At 47.1% G+C, this 25,324-nt stretch overlaps 1 protein-coding gene across 1 annotated transcript; it reads right to left on the bottom strand.

Moving 5' to 3' along the window:
- Positions 1 to 271: 271 nt before the first annotated feature.
- On the bottom strand, positions 272 to 14,394 carry LOC139060003 (very long chain fatty acid elongase 4-like). Its single transcript, XM_070538681.1, has 2 exons — positions 14,345 to 14,394; positions 272 to 3,222 (listed from the first exon to the last, which is right to left on the bottom strand). The coding sequence occupies exons 1-2, from the start codon at positions 14,377 to 14,379 to the stop codon at positions 2,343 to 2,345; spliced, it is 915 nt and encodes a 304-aa protein (XP_070394782.1). The 5' UTR covers positions 14,380 to 14,394; the 3' UTR covers positions 272 to 2,342.
- Between the last annotated feature and the right edge of the window lie 10,930 nt (positions 14,395 to 25,324).

Genomic DNA, 25,324 nt, shown 5'->3' with positions numbered 1-25,324 from the left:
CAACCACGTGGTGCTTATCTATTCGCGAGGAGCGATGATACAGACTCTCAGTGAAAAAAAAAAAAACGAATACGCATAATTTTTAGGTTAAGGATGCAGAAAGACAGAAAAATAAACTGAAGAGATTATCGCCAATATTAACTAGCGTGGAAGGTTGGGCGGCTTGGTTCGTAGCGGTGTTTTGTGCAGTGCGTGAATGACTTTAAGACAGGAGCACTTATTGCTAAGTTAGCTCAAACGCAGCAATCAAACTAAAACAGGAGACACGGTGTATAATAAAAACAACTTTTATTAACTAAGGCTAGTGTTTGAAATGCACGAACTACCGTGAACGCCATTACGAATTCGGATCGTTCTATAACATATATTGATATTTCCCACGCAGTTGTCAGCGCTGATTTGAATACAATGATATGGACGCACGATTGTTAAACAGCAGTCAATCAGTCGGTTTCAAACTTCGTCATTATTCAACATCACCTGCCTTCAAACCGTCAACATAAGAGATTCCTACACTGCACAAAGAGAACAAAAAAAGACGCATGAACGACGCAGTTTTATATGTTTGTTCCAAGATCACTGCATCGTATGCACACTGGCTTGTACGTGAGCTTACGATGTCCACCCTATTCAACTTCAGCACCTTTAGGCATGATAGGTTTGTGCAAGAAACGATTGCATCATATCAAACACATATTTTTTTTAAGCCGTAATGTGATAAGTGTTCGCATTTTGAAACAACTTACATAAAAGCAGCTTGCTCAAGCCAACACCCTAATTTCTAACGCACAGTGGACTTAGGACCATAATTAGTTACGTAGATGAAAACGCACGCTTTTCATACACACGTATGAGGCGCGAATACTTACTTATCTCTGAAGAGGTATAGTTACCATCAGCGTGCGACTCCTCATTGGAATCAACCGGTTAGCGGCACCACTCCTAGTCGGGGTCACTCAGTTTGAAATGTCCGCTTGTTTCTATACTAGAAAACATGCGGTATGCGATCTCAGCCATTCTAGACACAGTACGTATTATTATAGCTATCAATATATCAGTACCGTATCTTTATTAATGCCTCTTATCAGCGTGATAACGGGTCTCAGGTGAGCGCAGAACTCGGAATGTTTTACCACATTCCGGAAACGCCAGCATCCTTAGAGATGGAGTTCGAAGCATCGCAATAAGCGAAGTAAGTAGTATAGGGAACCCAGAACAGCAAATAACACACCAGACGCAAGAAACGACGCACACCGTGGGCGTACACAGTCAACAAGATCTTTATCCAAAGACACAATGATATCCAGACTGCATGTATGTACATAGGCGGAACATCAGATTTCGAACGTACGTCATGACAAGGACGCCGATGTACTGAGACGATTTCAATGGGGTTTAAGGTTCCCCATTTAAGCAGGGTAAAAATGAGCTCCAAAAACGCACGTTTGTCTGTTTGTTTTTCGGTAAACAGCACGGACGCGATTTGTGCGAGGGGGAAAAGAAAAGCAAACAACTTCCGATTGATGAGGTTAAAGAAAAAAATAGAAGAACCTCACTGCGTTAAAATTAGCAAATATATCCGAATTGCCACAGTGCGTTAAGCACCTTCGCTTGCCAAGCCATCACATGACCATGACTCGCTGCGGTAATGTAGATGCGGCTGACACTTTTCTTCCCTGCTCTCCCCGAGAATTTCGCGTTATAGTAATTAAGTGTTTTTAGAAGGAAACAAAGCACACAGCTGTTAAATACAAGTTGTTCGCCTTCACTATTTTGTAGAGTCTGCAGAAAAAAATAAAAGATAAAGGAAAGCTGTCAATATGTGAAAGACCTGCCTTGGGTAAATTGCTATTTTTTTAATCCGAGCAGCCGAATCCCGAAGGTTTGCCCTCAAGGAGTCGTGTCATTGGTAGGCACCTGTTTTTACGAAACGTTGTGTGGGGTATACGAACGTTTTGTGAACACGGAGCGTTGACTTTGAGGTGAAGGAGTAGACACTCTTGCATATGCAACATATAATATATAAACCGCATATCAGTGAAGTCAAAATTTTACTCTTCATCAGTAATATCGACATAAACCCAGCAAGCAGCTATGTACGTTACCCCGCCGTTACCCCGCCAAAATTGTGAACTATACTATATTACACCCACAGCGGCAAATGTGCAATCTTCAGCCAATTCAAAAATGCGTCCGCCGGGCGCGCCGGCACATGTATACACGCGAGATGGTGCGAGCACTCTTCACACAAACTGACGGTTCGTAGTTTCGCACGCACAGCACCTCTGTGGCATCGAGTGTCCTCGTACGCACGGAAACAACGTTAGAGACACCGGACACCACTAGTGGCCTTTAAGTTTCGCAGAGGAGGCGCGTTCCTTCTCGCTTCCATAGTTCTTCACGTAAAAGTCGCTGAAGAGGTAGAAGAAGAGCCCCGCCTCCAGAGCCATGAAGACGGCGAACGCCCGCGGGAAGTCGCAGTCCTTGAAGACCGGCACCAGGCTGTGCACCATGAGCACGAAGAACTGCGCGATCTGGAACACGGTCACGTAGCGCTTCCACCACAGGTTGGGCCTGATGGACGGCGGCAGCGCGGCCAGCGCGTAGTAGGAGTACATCACCACGTGCACCGAGCTGTTGAGCAGCGGGAACAGGGCCACCTGTCCCATGATGCCGAGGTTCACGTCCAGCCACACGGTGAAGAGCGCCAGGGTGTGGTGCAGCACGTGCAGGAAGCTGATGTGGTCGTTCTTCTTGCGAAGCACGAAGAACACCGTGTCCAGGAGCTCGCCCACCTTGAGCATCACGTACCACCAGCCGTAGTAGGAGATGATGTCGCCCAGCGGGTTCGTCTTGGAGTCGTTGGCCTGGCACACCAGGTTGTAACCGCTCCTGAAGTACGCCAGCGTGACCGTCAGGTAGGCGAAGTATATGCTGAGCAGCACCATGGCGACGTTGTACGCGATCATCGTCGGCCGCATGGAGAACGCCTTGAAGTCCCTCATGAGCCGCGGCCCAACGAAGACGCAGCCCATCACGTACAGGGTCAGGACGCTGGTCACGGCGGCGGGACCGCCCATGAGCGGCCAGTCCCGGACCCGCTCGTCGGGCTGGAACCAGGACAGCGCCGAGTAGCGGCTCACGGCACCCGTGGCGTTCATACCCTGTTGCTGCCACATGCCTGTGTCTTTGCTGTTACCGTACGTCGTTGGAAGCTGCTGTCTGAAACGTCACCGAGAGAAGAAGACACTCTATATAGGCGGCATCACCGAGCCAGCAGCGCGCGCGCCGCGTCTCGTCGATTTCGTGCACCCCACCCCCTTTTCTACACCCTCAGCCCGCCCCCGCCGTTCGTGCGCGTGTGCACCTTCTCTCCCACCCTAGGAGGAAGGAGAAGGGTCACGTCGTCGAAGGCGCGCGCGGGGTTATGTGACAGGCAAGGCTGTTTGGTTTCTGATGGCGATGGCTCGTGTCGCGTAACGCAGCGTGTACGCGCGCCCTCGGCGGGTGCGACAGGTGCGCACTGGCAGCTCCTCGAGATTTACCCTCGGCCTCGCGCGTTATTCAGGGGGCGAGAGAAAAAGAAGAAGCGAGGTCGCTTCTGGAAGGCTGCCAGCTGATGCGTGACGTATACAAGGGCCCTATAACGTAAAACTGGGAGCTATATAACGTAAAACTATTCCCAGCTTTTCTATTTCGATTCTGAAAGTAGCCCTCCGTGATTGGTCAAAAACTTTTTTGGACCTTCCCCACTTGGCCTGTCTGTCACGCGACGTAAAGAAAACTGCGATAGTACTTCTCTGATACGACGCGTACACACTTATTATGCATGATTGGACCGAACGAATGAAAAATAGTTATTTCTCATTCGACGCCTTTTCGCCATTAGCCCTCGGCTATTGGTCAAAAGTTTTCGGGCTGCACCCACTTCACCTGCCCGTCACATGACGTCAAAAAACCACGAAAACTCACCGCGTCAAAGTGACGTGTACGCGTTAAAGATGCAATAATATGCCGAACAGAACTGATTTTTTCCTGAATGGCAGCAAGCTGCCCCGTTCCGAAAGGAAGAAAGGATGGCTGCCGCCGATCGCTCAGGCACTGGCTACTCGCACCTGCCGGAGAGCATAGGTTTATTTACGTATAATAAAGCTTTCTGCGTAGACGGGTAATGTTTTCGAGCACTTTCGACACGTTTACGACCTCGCTCTGCCAACTCTTCTCTGCCGAGGATCCGTTTCGGCGGCATTCTTAACCTTCCGTTGCACGCTGCCGCGATTTTCGATCAGCCACGGCAAGCGATGTAATAGAAAGCGGATCAATCCTAGACGCCGGCACCACCCACTTCATCCGGTTATATGTTTTCAGGGCGCTGGCTCTGCCACATCGTAACCCTCCCCACTTGGGCATGCTCCTCGCCTCCTGGCAGCCAATTACAAAGGGAAAATCGTTCAATGTAGGCAATGTTATTCGTTTTGAAAGCAAAGTGATTTCCTATAAATTAGGAGGGAATTTGATTGCGCTCTTAAGGCAATACTGCGGGTTACCGCCCGATGCTTACGTCGGCGGCTAGGTACATTTGCCGTTAGGAGATGGAAATAAGAACTCATTGGAATAGTTTTACATTATAGGACCCCCTATTCCAATGTGTTTTTATTCTAATCTCCTGACGTCAAACTTACGTAAGCGCTGACGCAGGCATCGGGCGGTGACCCGCACTGTTGCCAGAACAGCTCAATCAAACGCTCCCCTAGTTTATAGGAAGTCACTTTTGTTTGCTTTGAAAACGAATAACATTACCTACATTAAGCGGTTTTTCCTATCTAATTGGCTGACAAGAGGTGAAGAGTACGCTCAAGTGGAGAGGGTTTCGATGTGGCCGAGCAAGCGTACTGAAAATAGAAAACCGGATGAAGAGGGAGGTGCCGGCTTTTGCGATTGGTCCGCTTTCCCTTACTTAGCTTGCGTGGCTTGTCTAAAATCGCGGCGGCGTGCAACGGACGGAGAAAAATGCCGCTCAGCAAAGAAGAGTTGGCAGAGAGATGCCGTAAACGTGCCAAAAGTGCTCGATAACATTATACAGCCAAGCAAAAAGTTTTGTTATACGCAAATAAACCCATGCTCTCCGGCATGTGCGAGTAGCCAGTTCCTGAGCGTTCGGCGGCAGCCATTTTCTATTCCTTTCGGAACGGGACAGCCTCCGGCTATACAGAAAAAGAAATGCACTTTTCTTCGGCATATTATTGTATCTTTAACGCGTACACGTCACTTTGACGCAATGATTTTTCGCGGTATTGTGACGTCTGGCGACAGACAGCTGAAGTGGGTGCAGGTTGAAACCTTTGGCCAATAGCAGACGGTTAATGGCGGAAGGGTGTCGAATCAGAATTAATAATTGCTCGTTTGTTTAGTCGAATCATGCATAATAAGTGTGTCATCTATCTGACACGTCATGTCAGATAGAGAGCTGGGGCGGTTTTCGGGACGTCGCCTGACAGACAGGCGAATGGGGAGTGGTCCAAAACAGTCTTCTATCTATCGCGGAGGGCTGATTGCAGAATTGGAAAAGTTTGGAATAGCTTTATGTTATAGCGCCACAAGAGTTTTGTTCTGAACTGCGTCCTTATGTACCCATATATGGACACCCTTTTCGTCAATGTATAGGCGTAATTACCGTATTTACACGATCCTCACACGCAGCTTTCTTCAATAAAAGGTGCGTTCAGATCTGCACGCGCGTTGGAATCGTAATTCATTCCACTCGACATCAAAAACGAAACCGATTCCTTACTAAGAACAAGTTATATGCAAGGTAGCTAGCCACACTTCCATGGAACGTGTCGTCTGAAGAAATTGACACTCGGGGACATCGTAATTTGACACCGTGGTGCGTGGAATGACCTCCCGCAGAGGGTAGTTGCACGAGCCATCGAGAAGGTCGGCATTTCTAATGCATTAGATGGAACTGGCGATTACTTTCTCTGGCCGGCAGAGAGCGAAACGGAGGTGTCGTTGGGCTCCGATAGCGACTATAAACTTAAGACTTGTACGTGTTTGTGTGTCTGTACGTGTTTCGTAAGATCGTTCAAAACGGCATGCGTCGACTCAGGTTTCGTTACTTGATGTACGCGATAGAATCGGCACGAAGTTATTTAATTTGTTTATTTTTTTTATATTCGAGCGGTAATATAACTGCGCGTGGCAATCGGTGGCGCGGTAGAATCGTGCAAATACGGTAACAACCAGGAAAAGTGATTCGTCCTGTACCCTATCATTTCTCAGTCAGGAAGTTCCTCGAAAACTCGTCTTGCCAAGTGGCATATTATACAAAAAGAAACAGGAATGTTTCTGGCTAGTGACAAAGTCAAAAAGTTAATTGACGTTTCTAATTCCATTATGAATTTCTTGTTCTGAATAAGAAACACGTCTGATGAAGGAATCCGTATGGATCGCGACATACCTCATTTAACTTTCGACTTGTTCAATCACCTATTACAGTGACCTAGTATCGGTGACCAATGTGATCTGTGATCTACTATTTGTGACCTATGTTTTCTTTTGTTATTAGTTTCCCAATCCATACCGTTTCAGCGTACTTTTCTTCTCCTGTTATTGCATTAAATTTTCATCGATCTACAAAGGACTATTTGAACCGTGAGCAGTGCGCGAGTTACCTGAACATACTTTTTTTACAGTAAGTGATTGATCGGGGAATACCTCTCGTGACATACTGCACGTACGATCGCATATATGCCAGCCAAAGATTTCCCTTTTTGTTTTTCGATGTGCCTTTCAAGTGTTTAATGTTACTATTGAGCCTTGAAAATGAAGTCGCAATTTGCAATAGGACCACTGGTGTTTCCTAAATATGTCCTTGTGTTGACCTGCTAAGCGCGAGGTCGCGGGATCGAATCCCGGCCACGGCGGCCGCATTTCGATGGGGGCGAAATGCGAAAACACCCGTGTACATAGATTTGGGTGCACGTTAAAGAACCCCAGGTTGTCGAAATTCCTGGACTCCCCCGTTGCTGTGCCCATCATAATCAGATCGTGATTTTGGCACGTAAAACCCCTAATTTTAAATATGTCCTCCTTTCACCATTCCACATCACATTGTCGACGAAACTCCAGTGACAAGATAACTGAAGCTACGTTCCACACCGTGAGCTCACCGAGGAGGCTTACTGATTCATTCCGCGCGTATTCTGCGATGCCAGATCTCGAAATAGGCTGAGAAGGCATTTTTGTCGCGGTTTTGAAAGTTCAACAGAGAGAAATCATGCGATGCAGGTGATTTCAGAGATCGTTGGCTTAACTGGCATTTCGAATTCGTCTCCAAGCACCTTTACATAAAGCGCCTCCTTTCATCAGTGCTCGCTTACAACTGACTGGCTGACTGCTAAAGTGTCGCCGGCACTTAAATCCGGTGATAAGTCGTGTGCCGGAAATAACAGATCGATATCGTTAATAACACGTGCCGCAAATTACTGGAGCATAATATAAACCCATATCCGCCTTTTCTGGAACAACCAATTGTTTCTTTGCTCTCAGCACGGGTTTCGCAGGAAGGTATCGTCAACAACATAAATAATAGCACTGGTTCATGACTTCGTCTCTGCGATTCACAAGTATTTTGAAACAGGCACTATACAAGGTGTTCCGCGTAACTTGAGCCAAACCTTAAAAACATTTTCAAATGCCACGTCGCTGGACCGAATTAAGGTAATGTTATTTGCCGTCGCTTGGATATACTCAGACTATTGTTTTGCATTTCGCCTAATTGTATACTTAGTTCTTATTAATTAATTAATTTCTCAGGTATTATAATTAGATTAGAAGTGTCAATTAGCAAATTGTAGAGTAACACAAGAAACTCCTGATGAAGCTTTCTGCTGCTCAATACGTGCTAAATAAATGTTTTTTTTTTCCAAGCGATTAAGAATCCCGCGAATGCGCGCAAAATTGCCGCGTGACTGGCTGCTCGAGGCACTTTATGTAGGCGCTCTATATAGGCACTTTATTTGGGTGTTATAATTAGCAGTAAACGTTCATGGATCGTCTGCACCGATCGCGGCTAACGTAAAGCATTTAATGAACTTTGTTTTCTTCGAAGCAAGCTGAAATGATCACCTCATCTAAAGCTGGAAGCGTACATCATTCCTTTGTTAACCTAGTAGCCTTCAATATTTTCGGATCCTTGCCACGCTATAAACATTGCAAAGTTGGGGCACATTCAGCGTATGGCCAATCAGTTTATTTTATAGGAATATAAGTCTACGTCATCGGTGACCAGTATGTTGGAGCGACTGCAGTTGCATGCGCTACATCTACCCTGCATAGTTGCTATATTAAGGCTTCATTTTTTACTTGGTGCAGTGAACTTAGTTTAAATCTCGGAACCTATTTGCTACCCGCACACACAAGGTCATCGATAATTAATCGCTCCCAATTTGTACAGCTATAGAAACGAAGCTCTTGCAGCACTACTTCGTTCCTCAATCAACCGATTATTGCAATTGTACAAGAGTGAAATGCTATATCGATGCATTGAATATCGCATCGCAGAAAACACTCATGTCCCACATTACCCATATTCAGTATCCTTCGTATGACCACGTGGCATACCGTGTGGCACGTGGCATACTACACCTTCGTCGAATCCCGCTTTCCCAAGCTTGCATTTCGTAAGCCGCTTACGACAAGCTTTGAAGGCAACGCGTAAGCCTCGCCTGGCCGCATTTATGTACGTACGCTGCCATTGATCAGGCGAGCAATGAGCTACGCCATACCCTCCGCACGTCATTGTCTTTGTTAATCTGTCGTGCTGCAGCGAGATCACAGGCAAAAGATCACAGGCCAGGGACATACGAGTGTCTTTGCTCATACATACACGCCAGTCCTTTTGAGGTAATAAAAGAAAAAAACACTGCATTGAAAGCCACCCTATTGGTTCTTTTTTTTTTTCGCAAGACGGCTCGAAGCGTTGGATTTCGGTACGAATAACGCTTGAAATTGATGTGTGGGCACGTAGAACGAAAACGGTTTGGAATCGATTATTTAAATGATTCTTCATGAGCACGGCCTCTCTGAACCGTTAGCGAAAGGCTGCGTACAATCTGCGTACATTTTTTTCTGTGTTGCCGTCCCTTTAACCACCCCCTTGCTTTGATTGGGACCATCAGTGTTTCTTTGCTATCGCGCTCGCTTTAATCCTTTCGCAAACCTCAGCGAGGAAACGATCAGTTGGGACCTAAGGCGCCCGTCGTCCTTCTTCCAGGCTCTCGCTAGGCTTCAGGCACTTGGGAGTGGTTCAATGGTTTCCTACAAAAATTACTCCTAGTGGGAAATGTGACACGCTAGTCTCTACGAGGCCTACAAGCACGGTGGTTCACGCAGCATGCGAATGAGTGGTTCATGAATTCGTCTTACTTCGTTCATCAGGCTTCACAACAATTCATAACTTTTTTTTTGTTTGTTGCAAATTGATCACATTCGGCGAAAATATTTCGTTACGCTTTTCGTAACTGACATGTGCGCTTCTCTGCACGGTCATGTGTACAAGTGCACTTCTCTGCATGGCACTCCGCAAGCACGCGTGAACCCACGTGCACGGGGATTACAAAACGGATGTATACAACCCATCGCTTATTTGGCAGCCGAACAATCGCCGTGTCAGGGTTTCTTTTAGTGACATGACCGTATAGGAAACTCCACGGGAGTGGTCCGGTAGTAACTCGCCCGACGTGAATGCCTCCCGCCCGAATGGGCGCACGAGATGCGGCCATGGTCGAGCCTCTCGCCGACTCAGTCGCGGGAGTCTTGCGGCGAAGACGCCCAAAGGCACAATGCGTGCTTTGAAACGATGTGTGCCGCGTACTGCAACCGCACGTGAACTGCTGCGCGCGCCTGCCTGTATCCACTATGGCGCAACGCCCGCCCTAAGCGTGAACGTAAGCGTTTCGCAGCGAGCAAGTCTGCGTTCGTGAGTGAGTGGATTCACGTCTGTGGAAGCGTCTTCTGGATTACGAGCGACCGTACCGCGTTTTTCTGAACTATCTTGAGCGAGTGGACAATCCTGCGTCTGTATTTGTAGTTAGTAGTAGTAGTAGCAGCAGTAGTAGTATTAGCAGCAGCAGCAACAGTAGCAATATTAATAGTACCAGTTGTCTTTTACGATGGTAGTGGAAACATTAAAGTAAGAATAAAGCAGAGATCGCTTGCCCATGTCCAGCTTCTTTCATGGCTGGTTGGAATTTTCTCTTAAAAACAACTCTACATAAAGAGCTGTTTTGCGAATACGGGTCCTTGCCTCTGGCCAAGCAGTACATTGACTGCGAGCGTGCATCCGTGACTGTGCGTGTATATATGTGTGATTCGTTTGGGCGAGTGCGTGCTCCCGCACCTGCTAAAGCGTTTGCGTGTCCGAGGGGCGGGCTGTCCGGTAGGCCCGCGCACGCGTGTGTAGGTTTGCGTCAATCGAAGCGCCGTTTCGCGCTCGACAGTGTTCGTGATTGAACAAGTTTGCGCGTATATATGTATATATATATCTATACGTGCAACCGTGCGCGTATACGTGCGCGCGCAACCGAGCGTTCTCAGAGGAGGGCGGGGGGGCCTCCAAGTCGTCGATGCAGGATGAGACGGAGGGAGCAAGAAGGCCGTGCAGCGGAGTTCGATTTAACGGGCTTGTCAGAACAAAAAGAGTTAAACGGGACGCTGTGTACGCGCCCTCCCAAGGCCTTCGTACGTCGCGTTCTTCGATTGCTGCGCGCGTATACAAGGGATGATTACCGGCACCACCCGGGGCGCCTTGTTTACCGCTGTCGGTGCATCTGGGTCAGAGCTGCCAGTGGTTTGTTGTTGTTTGTTTTCCCCCCCCTGAAATGAAACGTGTGCGCCGCCGGTACGCCCGAGACAATATTCGGGCCATGACCACCGGAATCTTCGGTGTGACGTGGGTTTCTCCTTCCTTGCACGCCTGCGGCAGTTTGAGGGCGCAGGCGCGTCCTTGCCTAATGACCCCTTGTTCGCCGTACTCGCTTTCGGCTATTACTTGACGCACCGAAATATGCCGGCTATGGGCGAAGTCGCGAGAGGCGGGGAAAAAAAATAATTTGCGCGTTTACGCAGTATATCAGTGACGCCACCGCCGCGTGAAACAACAGAGCAGAAGAAACGGCTGTCTTTAATTTTTGAGGCGCGCCTTTGGAGAGTTTAATCGCTCCGCGGACTTCATCCCGCTTGGCGAAACCTTGAAAGTCTTGAATCGTACGGGCATGCCCATATGCGTAAAGGGTATTTGTCAAAAGTATGCTGACGTTCGAAGAATTGTCGGAAGCCGGCGATACGATGTGCGCAAATTGCTTGAGCGGCAGCTGTAGTCGTTAGATCGCCTGGGTGAAGGGCAAGGCGTGCTTGCGTGCGCGCGTCAAATTTAACATTTCCCCCTTTCTTTTTCTGTTTTTTCTTTCTTTCTTTATTTTTTCGATGTATGTCGTGGTCATGAGCAGCGAGAAATATCGCTGCATTTATGTACCGTTCAGTTCTGAAGGTATGTCCCGACTATTCGAAACCTTATAATTTCCGCTTGAAAGAAAACACGCGTCTGCATACGCCGTGCACAGACATATAGTGGCATGGCCTGCATTCTATAGATCTGTTCCGAATTATCTTAATCTACCTTTGTTTGTTGCTCTACTTTGTTCACTTGGGAATAAGCGCGTGTTCAGTGTGCTTCGAAATTCCCTTTGCCTTCGGAACGAGAGAGAAAGAGAGAAAGAGAGATCTCGACAAAACAAGCACTGAGAGGTTTTAAGTATGTAAAGGCAAGGCGCAAAAGACCAGGACTTAGGAAGAACACAAACGACAAGACGGGCGTTCTTCTTCCTAAGTCCTGGTCTTCTGCGCCTTGCCTTTACCTATACTGCAAGCATGAACCAACTAGCCCAAGCAAGAGTTTTACTTGAGAGGTTTTAAGCTGCTCAAGTGGGCAAGCTTGGGGAGCTGCGGACGTGTGCAAACCTGCTCCGCTATCTCGGAGCCTGTGGCGTTGCAAGTCGCGGGTTCCATCTCGACTACGGCGGTTGCATTCCGGTGGGAGAGGAACGAAAAAAAAAAGAAAGAAAAAGAACGTTCGTGCGTCGCGCATTGGGTGCACGTTAAAGAACCTCGTGCACCGGGCGGCCGTTGTGTGGCGCCAGCAGTGCGCCGGTGAACAGCGCCGCCAACGGCAGCAATTAAAAGCAATGGCATGCGGCGCAGACGAAGGGAGCGAAGGCGCGAATTGCACACTAGGCGCTCACGGCGACATTGCACTGCGCGTTACAAGATCGCACGACCTGGAAAGCACATTTCAGTGTGTCTGCTGTTGACAGAGGTGACCGCATCTATAGGATAGGTCACATTGATGGCATCAGGTAGCGTACAAATCGAAAAAAAATGCGAAAAAGAAAACGGCCGCAAATTGTGATGCAAATGTGCCCCGCACACAAAGATCACCGCGGCAAGCTTCCAAGACGTGGAACTAAATGCAAGTAACAGTTTTCTGCTCTCCCTCCTCCGGCAGTTTATGCTATTCAGCTGTGCGCTTTAACACTGCCGTGTACTCTGTGCGCGTAGATGGGCGAAGCAGCGCAGAAGCCATGGACAAATGGGAGTCGTATACGTTTCCCTTTTTTTGTTCTTTCTTTATCGCTGCGTTCTCGTCCTCAGCCCGTTTCTTTCTTTCTTGATTGCTTTCTTTTCTTTTTCTTTCTTTTTATGTGCGATGCGTCTCCGATCTTGATGTCTTAGCAAGTAGTCCAATATTCAGTCTCTGTCTATTTCACAGAGCTTGACGTCACGGGAACTGTCGGCGGCCATTGCTGCGCGTGTGAGGCCGGCGTCGACGGCCAGTGTAAACACGCTCTGCGTTGGCGTTTGTCGTGGATGCAGAGGACGCAGAGTCGTGTACCAGCCATAGCCTCAGCCAGAGCTGGGGAGCTCCGGGAAAAGAAAGTATGCCTCAAACGAAAGAAGACAGCCACTGAGAGAACGGCAAAAATGAGGACAAGAAGCCATGTGTTCGCCTCCGGTGCCCAAGCTAACGGCCACAGACATGGCGCTCTTTGGTCCTACTTGGCCCTTGCGCCATTAAAAATCAAACATTCATTAATTCATTACACCTGCCGAGCCGAAGACGCAGTACCTCACATAGAACACGATTCTCTAGCGAATTAACGACCGCTTCGTTTATGTTAGAACATCTGGACAAAAGCATAGCAGCGTCAGGAGTGTGGGCACCGTTGTCTGCGCATCGCGCATGTCCAGACTTTCCGTCGTTCGTGCTGGTGAGGCCACCACGAAAACCGGCGAAACTGAATGGCCTCACCAGCTTCAGTCATGTTTGAATAACTAACTGTTCGTGCATGCAAAAAAGGGGCCACAAGTTTGTTCTGATTTAGTTCGACGGGGCATTTCGGCGACGCAAAACTAGAACCGAACGTGGCTGGCGGCTGCGCCTGCTTCGCCGGCTGTCGCATCTCTTTACTTTCGCGGTGCCGCCGCACGAAAGCACCACCAGTGCAAACTCGTTCATGCCCGGCGCCCATGCGGCGTCCCTCATAACCGACTGTAATGTTTCGGGACCTTAAAGCCCACAATCTTTTTTTTTTCTTTTTATTGGAACGATGTGTCCAATGAAACTAAGAATAACCAACAAAATCTGAGACCCTGCATCCTTTGATCAGATTTGTTTCCTACTCTGCATAGTTCTGCACAGCCTGGACAGTCTGCTCAAGCGGAGGCAGGCAAGTTCCGCTCATTTTCTAACAGTTGATCGCAGTCGAAGGCAGCATAGCGTTGAGTGTGGTTAAATCGTTCCCCTTGAAGCTGAACAAGCTCTTCCTCACATCACAATATTAAAAAAAACATTATCCTTCAATATTCTTGCGAACGGAGGAACACGTTCAGTCCATTCCCTATCTCGTGACTGTTGTTCGGAGTAAAATTAAGGTAGCCCCAACAGCTTTCTGCAAGATTTCACAAATATTTTTGTTCGGAATGAGTATATCCAATACGTATATGTGTATATACTGAAATGTATCATTTTCTGTCTTTCGTGTTAACTCGGGGGAAAAAAAAAGTGTTTGCTATGATATAGCGTCGGTTGCTCGTTAATACAGGAACACTATAGATTGCAGTAATAAACTTATTGTCAAATATTCCTCTTTCTTTTTTTTGCAGGGAATCAAGGGCCTTGCTCCGCAATGAATCCGCGCACAACGACAGTAGGACGCAAGAACAAATCAACTAGAACGACGGCGATCATGATGACGAAAAAAGAAAAGTTCAAAGACGGTATTACCTTTGGCTGAAGGTGCCGAGTATGCCACGGAGCATATGATCCGAACGCTTTCGCAGCAACGGTAGACTGAGTTATCGCATGCCGACACCAACTGGCACACTCACGCTCGAAGACGTCACGGGTCGTGCCTTGCAGGTTTTCAAAGATTTCACTTTGCACGTGCATCAAACGGGGTGGCAAGGCCTAATAGGGCTATATAGTAGCTTGATCCTCGACGTAAACAGCTATACGGAAAAGCCGCTTTCTTCCTTGCCTCGTGGGGTCAGGGAGAGATGCCAAAGTAGCACGTGCGTAATGAGGGTACTGAGAATTATAAGTACGCCGATACGAGACTCCGCATCTTTATTGGTTGAATGAACGCGTCGCGTGCGCCGGGTAAATAGTCCGCACCTCACAGAAACTTCGCGGCCATAAAATTGTGAAACATTGGAGCGCGGCTCAACGGCGTTGGCGATGGTCAACGTTCGCCAAACTCCTTTACGCAGCTTCGCTTGCTTGGGAAATTAAGACGCGGTCGGCATATCTAACAAGCGCAGTGGTCGAGCCGAACTTCCGGGATTCGGAGTCGGAGATGGCAGGGAAAGGGGGAAAGGCGCCTTTGGAGAGAGGCGCCAGCATGAATTAACGCTCGCACGTGCCCTTATTCAAATCCTCGACTTCCGTCTAAATTAAAATTAAATTCTGAGACATGTCGTGCCGAAACTACGACATGATTATTGACGTAGTAGTTATGCGGAAACCCGCAAGGTGGAGAGAAGTAATGAATAAAGGGAAAATCAGACATCCACCCGTTCGTAGCAATTGCTACAAAGGAAACACGTACGGGTTCCTCGAAAGAAAAGCCTCATAGTTGAAGAAAAATTCGTCCTGGTCCGGGACTCGAACCCGGGACCACCGCCTTTCCGGGGCAGCCGCTCTACCATCTGAGCTAACCACGCGGCTAGCAGATGGCAGGGCGAAGTCGAATTTGTCGACAACACGAAGCAAAGGCAAGTGTTTGACGTAGTAGTTTTTATAACTTACTACGTCAAACACTTGCCTTTGCTTCGTGTTGTCGACAAATTCCACATCGCCCTGCCATCTGCTAGCCGCGTGGTTAGCTCAGATGGTAGAGCGGCTGCCCCGGAAAGGCAGTGGTCCCGGGTTCGAGTCCCGGACCAGGACGAATTTTTCTTCAACTATAAGGCTTTTCTTTCGAGGAACCCTTATGGGTTTCCTTTGTAGCAATTGCTACGAACGGGTGGATGTCTGATTTTCCCTTTATTCGTGATTATTGAGGCATGCCGTATAGTAGAAGACTCAGTACGGATGAATTTTTACCACCTGGGGTTCTTTAACGTGGACCCAACGCGCGACACCCGAGAGCGCTCGGCTTTCCGCGCCCATCGGAATGCGGTCGCCGCGGTCTTAATTGTTGACTTCAGTCTGGCAAAGCAGGCAGAGCAGAGGGCGCAAAGAAAGCTTCGTAATGTCAGCCCAGTTGTTGCACTCGCATTGTAAAGGTGTGAACTAAAGGCCGGTGCTCAAGGAACAAGGGCCGACGTATACCAATGAGCAAAAAAAAAATGCCAGCACTAAAACTACGTGGGCGGAGCTTTGGGATACACGTTTGCTTTACATTCCATCGCTTCCATCGTCGAAGCCAACGAATTCAAGAAAGGCCTCGTTAGCAAAATTTGTTGTAATCCCACTACGCTGCTAAAATGCGTTTTGTTTTCGCTTTCATACCATCCACTCTTTTCTGCTATGCCTCGGCCCTGAAATAAAATAAATTTAAAAATAATAATAATAAAATGCCGTGGCCTCTGCACTTTTTTTGCTCGCGAGTGTGCAAGCCGCGGACAAATGCCCAAGGAAGTTGACGGAAGGACAGACGCCGCGGTAGCTTAATGAAGCACACGTATCGCGCGAAGGATTATAGTATTGGCTCCCACCCCTGGCAAGTTGTTTTAATGCGATTGGCATTCTTAAGGCACTTCACGCACTTTCCGGGGGCTGCCTATCTATATACATCTCTAATCGCTTTTTCCGCCAGCTTGGGTCACTGGGTAGAGCATGGTCAAATGGGGAGCGCATCGGAATGCTGTGCTGAGCGAAAAGGATTCGCAACTATAGTCGTCAGACGAACTTGGGTCATTGGAGACATGGCACGGTGTACCTATACGTGCCGCTCTTCAAGGAACCTCTTTGATGCCGACAAGGGTTACTGGGGATGCGGCAGTGGGTATCACACTGAGTATGTACCACTCCTCAACGAACTTCTCGGACGTTAGCGTGGGTAACTAGGTGTGTGTCACTCCACAATGGCAAAAAAAGATATGATCCTCTAAATTCATCCGATTCAACACTTTTTACAACCAGCTCCACGCCGCTATACGGCGCAGAGCGTTCAGTAAGACGCGCGAGAGAAACCCGGCTGCCCACGCATCTATAGGCGTTGGCAGTGCGGCCGCTACATTGTTTCAATGCAAATCACATTAACGCCGACATTTGTCGTCAGATGGGTTCTACCGGATCAGTTTTCATGTGCACATTTATTTTTATTTTCCTTATTACTTCTGCATCGCAATTGAAATTAAACTGTTAATTTTTCCCTGTTCTTTCTCTGGCCTCACTATATGTTTGCTTCTGTTGCTTGTAACTAAGGAAATAAAATAAAAAAAGAAATCCAGCCCGTTATCTCCACTTTTTCCTATCGCCTCAACGACAACGTTTTCTTTTTAAAGCATTCGTCATTCGTCAACTGGGTACTGAGACTTCGACCTCATAGAATTAAGATAATGTCCCACAACTAGGCCTGATGGCAAAGTGCGTCTAAAAAAATTACGTGAGAAAAATAAGTTTAGCAAGTTTCACAAGGGAAATAAGCAAGATATGCGCACATGAGCGGCGACTCCGATCTCGTTCAGTTATAACTTAAGTGTATAATAGAAACAGATGCCTCAAGTGAAATCTAAGAAAAAAAAATAACCTCGTAGTCTATAAAGCGTTGCTTCTACTGTAACCTTGGCGGTGTTGCCGCCGACAGCAATATTGATATTTGTATCAACTTTCCTTAATGACCGACATTGGCCTTTGCTGACGCACTAAGCTTCCTGCCACGAGGCAGTCCCCGCATAAGGACGTTCCGTTGGATCTAACACCTCCGGTCAATTTCGAGCCAACTTGACGGCAAGGATATCTCGGACCTACGTAGGCAGAGGCGAGCTGGATTTGCGTGAACGACCAATGAATGGCCGATTGGCAGTCGGCCAACGGTGCTAGCGGAAATTCAGAGGAATAAAAATAAGAACGCCCGCTACCGTGGGCTACTTCGCAACATACGCAAGTTCGCCTTGTCGTTCGCGTTGTTTACATGAGCGCTTTCAGTGTCCCGGCCAATACACGTGCCTGCCTTCCCTAAGCGGCTGCGTGAAGTATGGAGCAGAAACAGCATTTTACGCACCAGCGTATAAGGCATAAAATCTCAAACATGTTTGGATCTCCAAACTCTCAACGAGACCATGTTACGAAAATTACGTGGAATACGGGCTTTAGACTACAGGTCGGCAGAATAAGTGAATGCTCACACAAACTCACTCGCCAACACGTTAAATGCTATATCGAACTTAAAACGTAGAGATGGGAAGCTAAATACGCGCCGTTGCGAACTCTGGGAGATGCCACGGGCAAGGACTAATTACACATGCCAAATGCTGCGCTTTACATTACCACCTTGTCTAAATAAAATCGACAGTGTATAAGTTTCATTATTGTGCTTTTTTTTCTTGTCTCTTCTTTGTTTCCGCAATAATGGAAGAAATTGATTTTACAACAGTGTAATTGCCGAATTGTACATTGCAGTATGTATTGTGTGACACATTTGTTGATGTCATATATGTATAATGTGCATTAGTAATTAGCGTTAATTCTTTCGGTTTCAATTGTACGTGAGTGCTATATGTACTGCATATACATTCTGTTTCACTTGAATTCATTTTACACATATATGTATGTATATATTATAGATATGCATTATGTCTGCCACTTGTGTTATTGGGACTTAGGTATTTCTAGCTTAATATGTAACACCTAACCCTATGCTCTGTCACTGCTTGTCAAAAGGGGCTGCGGGCCTTGTCAAGCCATAAAAAGGCCTTTTGTTCGCGGTCCTCAACATTGTGGTGTTGAAAATAAAGTGAATTGAATTGAATTGAATATTTTCGCCAAGCTACATAGCTCCCTTACCCCCCTGTCGACTCACACGCGTCGGCACTCAATCAAGTTTCCATTCGCGCCCAACTATACTCAGCAACACTCGCTTGCGTTCACAGTATCTTCCATTCACGCCAGCGCACGCTTGAGCTGATGCGCAAGTAAACTCGTACACACGTACTATCACACTCGCCGACCGTCACTCGCATTAGTACTGACCAGTGACCTCGACTGAAAAGTACGGTCAATGAATTTTATTCATCCTCACGTTAACTGGAAACCCTTCGCAATTAATTCCTACCTTCACAATTCATCAATTGTTATGCCCGTTGTACGAACGAATGTTATATTCCATTTCAGACATCAGGTACAATTAACGCTGTGGAGGCTAGAGATCGATTTTTTTATGCAGTGGCTGCGTTTGCACTTGAGAATAGTTCGATGTTCTTGATTGCAATTGAACGAAAGTGTTCTTGAGTGTCCCAACTATCATGTACCTAGATTTTAAGAAAAATGTGCAAATGCCACGTTGCTGAACAGAACCAAGGTAATGTTTGCCATTGCTTGGAGCTACTCAGATGATCTTTTTTTTCATTCGGCTTACTTACATAATTAGTCTTAATTACTAAGTTAATCAACTTCTCAAATATTATAATTAGATGAAAAGTGTCAATGAGAAACTTGAGGAGCAACATGAAAAACTCCCGATGCAGCTTTCTATTACTTAATACGTGGCATACATATAAGTGTTTTTCTGAGCGTGAAGGAAGCCCGACAATATACGCAAAGTTGCTGCGCGACTGGGAGCTCGATACACTCGTATTCATGGTCGCACGCATTACACTGGGGGAGGGGAGGGAAGCGGGGCGTTGTACAGCCAACCGCAAAAGTTTACGGGACGCAGGATCTGCCAAGTAGCTGGATTCTCGCGAAGCGTAGTCACACAACCTCGAATTAAAGATACCAGCATGTAGTAGCCTTCGCCACCTACATGATGATTCATAATATACGAAGTGTCATGCCTTAACAGTGCAGGAATTCCCATTTGAAGGGGAAACCGCATCCCGTAAACTTTTGCTGTTCACTGTACATCGGCCGCGTGCAGTCGCACAGGCTTTATCTTGGAAACAATCATCTTTGAGGGCACAGTCTAGGTGTGCCGACGGCTCGTAGCTTTGCGCGCGCAGTGTTCGCATCCCTCAGTTGGCGTTGAAGCGTCACTTCGCTCACTGCTGCTGCCGCGATTCCTCACGCCAGCGTTTTGTCAGCGAGTGTTCGCGGTAATCGAGTGTGAAACGTTCATGTTTGCCTGTGCGCGCTGACACCATGCTAGCTAATCTAGTTAGTAAGCGAATATTACACAAGGGGGCGTTCTACTCCGGCGGCTGCTGCGTATGGCGCGCCCGCGCGAGCCCTGTCTTGAATGCGATGCGGACAGTGTAGGTGTATTAGGCGCACTGATGGCCGATATTGTCCTGTGCTTCACCCGTGTTCGGCGATGTGAAACGTCCCTACAATTATTTTTGCGTGCATTTGAATTGCGACTTGTAGAGAGGTAGAATTCACAAAGCCTTGCTTTCGTATGTCCTGTATGCCAATGGCCTACCGCATTCGCTGATATTATCTCCTACATCACGATTGTCTGCATCTGCTCTTATGAACATTTCAAGCCTAAGAACTACATTGTGAACGCGGGCCCTGTGGATAACTTAGACCGTGGCTAGTGTTTCACGGTATATGATCCTCAAGAGAAAACAACTTCGCCTTTGCGTCAGTCATTAGCAAAGCAAATTTCGCACGACAGAAGCGCTCGTGCGCGACCACATTTATTGCTTCCATTTTTACTCTTTCATTTTCTTTCCTTCTCAGAGAAACTAGGGTTCTTCCCTGGCTCAAACCAATGATCGGCCCTGAACGCAATCGATATCTAGCAAGACAGCTGAAGAAAGAGAGACCGGAAGAAAGATCATGCACTGCGCGAATAGGTTTAGTTCAAGCATTATTTGGCCACAAATGTGCCCTGAATTTGCTATCTACCGTTTCACAGCTCAAATGAGTGCTTCAATATTCTCAATGCTCCTTCTGCCACGAGCTAAGAATGACAGTGGTGAGAATTAATGCGCTTTCAGACACGTTCGCACCTTTCCAAGCGTCAATACGCATTTCAATCACCTCAGAATCCTAGATAAGCCAATATCGAAAAGCTGCGAATAAGGTAGGCGTTAAAAGCTTGCGCCTGGTCTAATATCTAGAGCATCGGGCTATTTGGCCTGGGAACTTCGGCTCAAATTCCACTATTGGTTAGCGAAGAAGTTAGCGAAGAAGCTGACATCTATAAACACCTGAAGATGTTCGCTTAGCTGAAGGCCTGGCATTTGTGTTTCAGGTGTTAGTTAAGATATTGTATACACATGAGAAAAAAATAACGGTAACATACGAAGGTGGAACGTACAACCCACGGACTCGCACATCTACATCTTAGCGATGTAGACTATGCTTCATACTAAATTAAATTAATTTATAAGAGCTTTAAGGGCCAAAATCGCGACCTAATTGCGAGGTACGCCGTAGTTGGTGACTGCAGATTAATTTGGACCACCTGGTGCCCTTTAAAGTGCACCCAAGGCTTGGTAACCGGGCGTCTATGTCCCCATGGTAATGCGTCCGCCACGGCGTTTGCGAGCTCACCGCTACGATTCGTAAATTGCGATATGTGCCGTAAAGTAATGAATTAAAAAATCTTTCTGCAATTGTTGTTAATTATTGGATTATGAATTTGGATTTCTCGTGCGAGTAAGGTTCGCTGCTTCGAGCAATCTAGCTCAAGGACTACAAATACACTAACTGCCACAATCAAGCAAATGGGGCGCAGGGGGGGGGAGGAGGGGCGGTGCGACAGATGGAGTAGCACACGGTGGTATAAAAGTTAAATAAACAGGGATTAAGTGCCTCAGAAAGGCTGGCCTATGTTTCGATAGGTGGATCTATCTTTGTACTAACTACCACAAGAGATTTTTTAAAAATTCTGTGCTGTCTAAATAAAAAAAGCTCAGTGCCCTTCCACTCTGTGAAGTAGGATGACCAGCGAAGCTGTGTATGTGGGCCCCTCATTGGCGAACTCCACCTTCGCCACGGGTCGGTCCGGCATTTCATTATATTCGAAATCGGCCCACGTATGGGGAGTGCTTAACGCCTGCTTCACTTCACCTCCGTCGTGGGACGGCCCGGCATCGCCCTATATTCGGGATCGGCCCACATATGGGGAGTGCTTAACGCCTGCGTCTCCTTCACCACGGGTCAGCCCGGCATTGCCCTATCTTCGGGATCGGCCCAAATATGGGTAGTGCCTAACGCCTGCGTCTCCTCTCCCGCGAGTCGGCCCAGCATTGTACTAACTTCAGGATTCTTTTTTCTACACGCCGACACTATAGTGCGGAAAGCAGCCCTTAACAGCTTCGCTGTAAAATAAACACCCCGTGCAAGAACGCCCGCGTACCGACGCTGCAGAATAGAGAATTTGCAGGAAGAGCAACAGCTGTCCTGTTTCCTTCCATATTTTAGGGGAAGCAAGACCCGTTGCACAACGATATTCCCATTCGACGAAGCTAAAAGCTGCCACTTTCCGCTTAGTAGAGGTTTTGTTTAGGCCCAATCGAGGCACGCCAGTGCAGCCTGTACGTCGCGCGCACCTGAAATTTGGTAAACTGCGAAGCAGATACTCGCCCGTTCTCTGAAATCAAAGCAAAACGTATAACTCGGACGCACGCACACAAGAACGACGAATGCGTCTCACAGTCAGTGAGCGTTCAGAGGCAGTTTCGGACAAATATTTAGAGTGAACATCCCGGACAAAAGAAAAGCTCTCCGATTCTCCGAAATGAAAGTAAAAAAATACATTGCCTAATTCGCACATGCAAAATCAATTAAAGCGTCTCGCTGACACTGAGCTTTAGGAGGCACAGTTTTGACTGTACGACGTAAAGTGAAACATTGTCACTTTTCGGAGGTTCCACGAGCGCGCGCCACCAGACTTTGACCTCTGCGTCGCGGTCCTTCGCGCGAGTGGACGAAGGTGGGAGCGGAGGGACACTGCGAAGCATGGACAGAAATGAGCTGAGTTTTATTGCGTCTCTGTGCATAAATATGCAAAAAGGAAAGAGGGAGAGAGAGTGAAGAGGTCAGTTACATAGCCCCCAAAGAAACTTCACGCCTCCGCATCGGATTCTTAAGAGATACTGGTGCGATGGAAAGGGGTGAAGCACCACAGTGATATTGTAAGAGACGCTCGGGCAGAGCAGTTGCCGGCCTTGATCGCCAGGTTAAACCCGCCAATTGCTACGACCCACCTCCATTACCACCGCCAAAGAGGGAGAAAGAGAAAAATAGAACTTAGGAGGGACTCTGTCTATGCAGATCACGCAGCTCATCTATGCCACCGAGTGCCATAAGGACTACCTGTGTCTTATTTTTCTTGTTTCATGTACAGCGAAGCTGTTTATGGCTATTATCTGAAAAAAAAACCCATGTCCGAGATGTTGACAAAAACAAATCATCATGTGGGCTGAGCGTGGTGTATATGCAGAGAGGGTCCAAGCTCAATAGCACATACCCCTGTGGGCTCGGGGATGTGTAACGCTCTCTTGAACTACCCCTGTCGCACGTGGGACCCACGTGTAGAAACGTCAGTGTATACGTGTAAAGTAAAAAAAAATTAAGAAAGCAAGAATGAAAAATAAAAAAATTAACGAAAATTAAAAGGTAAAATAAGTAAATGAAAATAAATAGCGAAAGACAAAACAAACAACGAAGTTATGCTGTTGACAAAAACAATGCACCGGAGCGATGAACGCTGTTGCCCAAACGCTATCTATGACGACGTGTGTCGAAACATCAGTGAATATGCATAAAGTAAATATAAAATTCTTGGGCCAAGCATTGGCCTGCAGTATAAATAAAAAATTAAATAAATAAATAAATAAAACTAAAGTAAAGAAAGAAAAATAATAAAAATGCAAAGTATACAAAAAAAAGACGAAGCAAACAACGAAGTTATGTGTTTGTGCCTTTACTCAACCAATACAGCATAAACACCACGTAGAACTTAATATAGCTGTTGAGCAACATTACTGAAATACTATAGCACAATACTGCATACTCATATAGCAATACTGAGTACACCATACCAAGGCTTCGTATCGACGACACCATCGTCTTCTGCTGCCTATACATAACTTGCACGCACGTCACTTCCGGCAGCTTCCGTGACCGCGTCCGCCATTGCCGAGTACCAACCGAACCGGCAGCCGTACGGACGACTGTGTTTGCGTCTTTCCGTAGTCCTTGCTTTATTCGAAATAATGCCTATATGCGCAATATATGGTTGCCGAACAAGAAGCAAGAGTGCTAAGAGGCCCAGCTGCACTGGCTCGAGCGTAGGATTACACAGTGTGCCTAAAATAATAACTCGGCAGTGTGAGAGAACGAGGATTTTCTCCGAAAAGCGCAGGAGCCTCTGGCTTGCTCGTATTAATAGGAGCGACTTGAAGAACCTTGAAAACGTCCGTGTCTGCGGTCGCCACTTCATCACAGGTAAGGAAAAGGCACACCCGCATGCATTTACTCGCCGATATAGGCAAGCCATGCCGCTGATTGCGATGCACGCACGCAGTAGATCTCGTCCACTGTTTACGTACGCGGATCTTTCTCTCGCTTCTGTTACTGTACGCTGCACGCCAGGAATTCATGATTGCTGTTTACGTACGAATTTCGCTTTTTTCGCTGCACGCCAGCAGTTCTTGAATGCCGTTTACGCACGCTGCTCACTTTTTCTGCTCATTCTTAAAACGCTGCCTGCGCAACGTCGTTATGTGCCGTGTAAAAACATGTGTGCTTTCGTGTCGGCAGCTCGAAGTCTCGCCACCCTATGTGACCATTACATTGGGAGGCTTCGCGATGGCTCTAAATATTTGCAGGCAAGCCTTCCAAGTTGATGGATGAGGCAAACCCTGACTGGGCACCAATGCAGCATCTGGGTTACGGAAGTGAAAGACCTTTGACTAACGAAGCGAGGTTCCAGCGATCGAAGAAGCGCAGCCAAAAAAAAAAGAAAAGGATGCTGTCGAAGCCAGCGTAGCAGCGCAACAGTCTCCCGCGGGTATCGAGTTTCCCGAAAGCGGTGCAAGCTCGGAAAATGAGGCAGAATGTCGAATGGAGCTTCCAGTTTCTACTGTGGACTCAGAACCACGCAGACGTAAGTTTGCAACAAAATTTTGTGATACTGCCTACTGTGAATCACTTGAAATATGGTTTACATTTTTTTCTTCTTTTGCAGGTGATATTGGTGCGCAGACAGATTTAACGGGCAAAACATCCAAGCACTTAAGGCAGACAACAAGAGACTTACTTCTGAATTGTGCACCTTAAAAAAGCAAAAAGAATTGCTTGAAGTTACGGAAGCATCTCTGCGTCAAGATGACGCCAAAGTTCCTTTTACTCGGGAATGATAAACTATTCAGTCTTGCATGCTATATTCCAAATGGTCGAGTCGGCTGTAAAACATACGCCGCAAAATGGGTTGCCAAAGTTTCAAGAGTTCATTATTTTCTTAATGAAACTTAAGTTCAACTTTCCGCACCAGGATCTTGCCTACAGGTTTCACATTTCATGTGCTACCGTCAGTAGAATTTTTGAGAAGTGGCTGGATGCTGCCTTTTCAAGGCTGAGGTCACAAATTGTGTGGCCGTCACGAAATGATATACAAAGGACATTGCCACAAGCGTTTTTTGA

Source organism: Dermacentor albipictus, chromosome 5 (genome assembly GCF_038994185.2).
Source record: "Dermacentor albipictus isolate Rhodes 1998 colony chromosome 5, USDA_Dalb.pri_finalv2, whole genome shotgun sequence".
NCBI classification, from domain to species: Eukaryota; Metazoa; Arthropoda; class Arachnida; order Ixodida; family Ixodidae; genus Dermacentor; species Dermacentor albipictus.
Note: the sequence above shows the minus strand (reverse complement) of the source record. Positions and strands in the feature narration are given on the sequence as shown.

Coding starts and splice junctions, on each gene's coding strand:
- LOC139060003 (XM_070538681.1), bottom strand. CDS start 14,379: ATGCTCCGTGGCATACTCGGCACCTTCAGCCAAAG. Junction 3,223..14,344: donor CTCGGCACCTTCAGCCAAAG/GTAATACCGTCT, acceptor GTGACGTTTCAG/ACAGCAGCTTCCAACGACGT.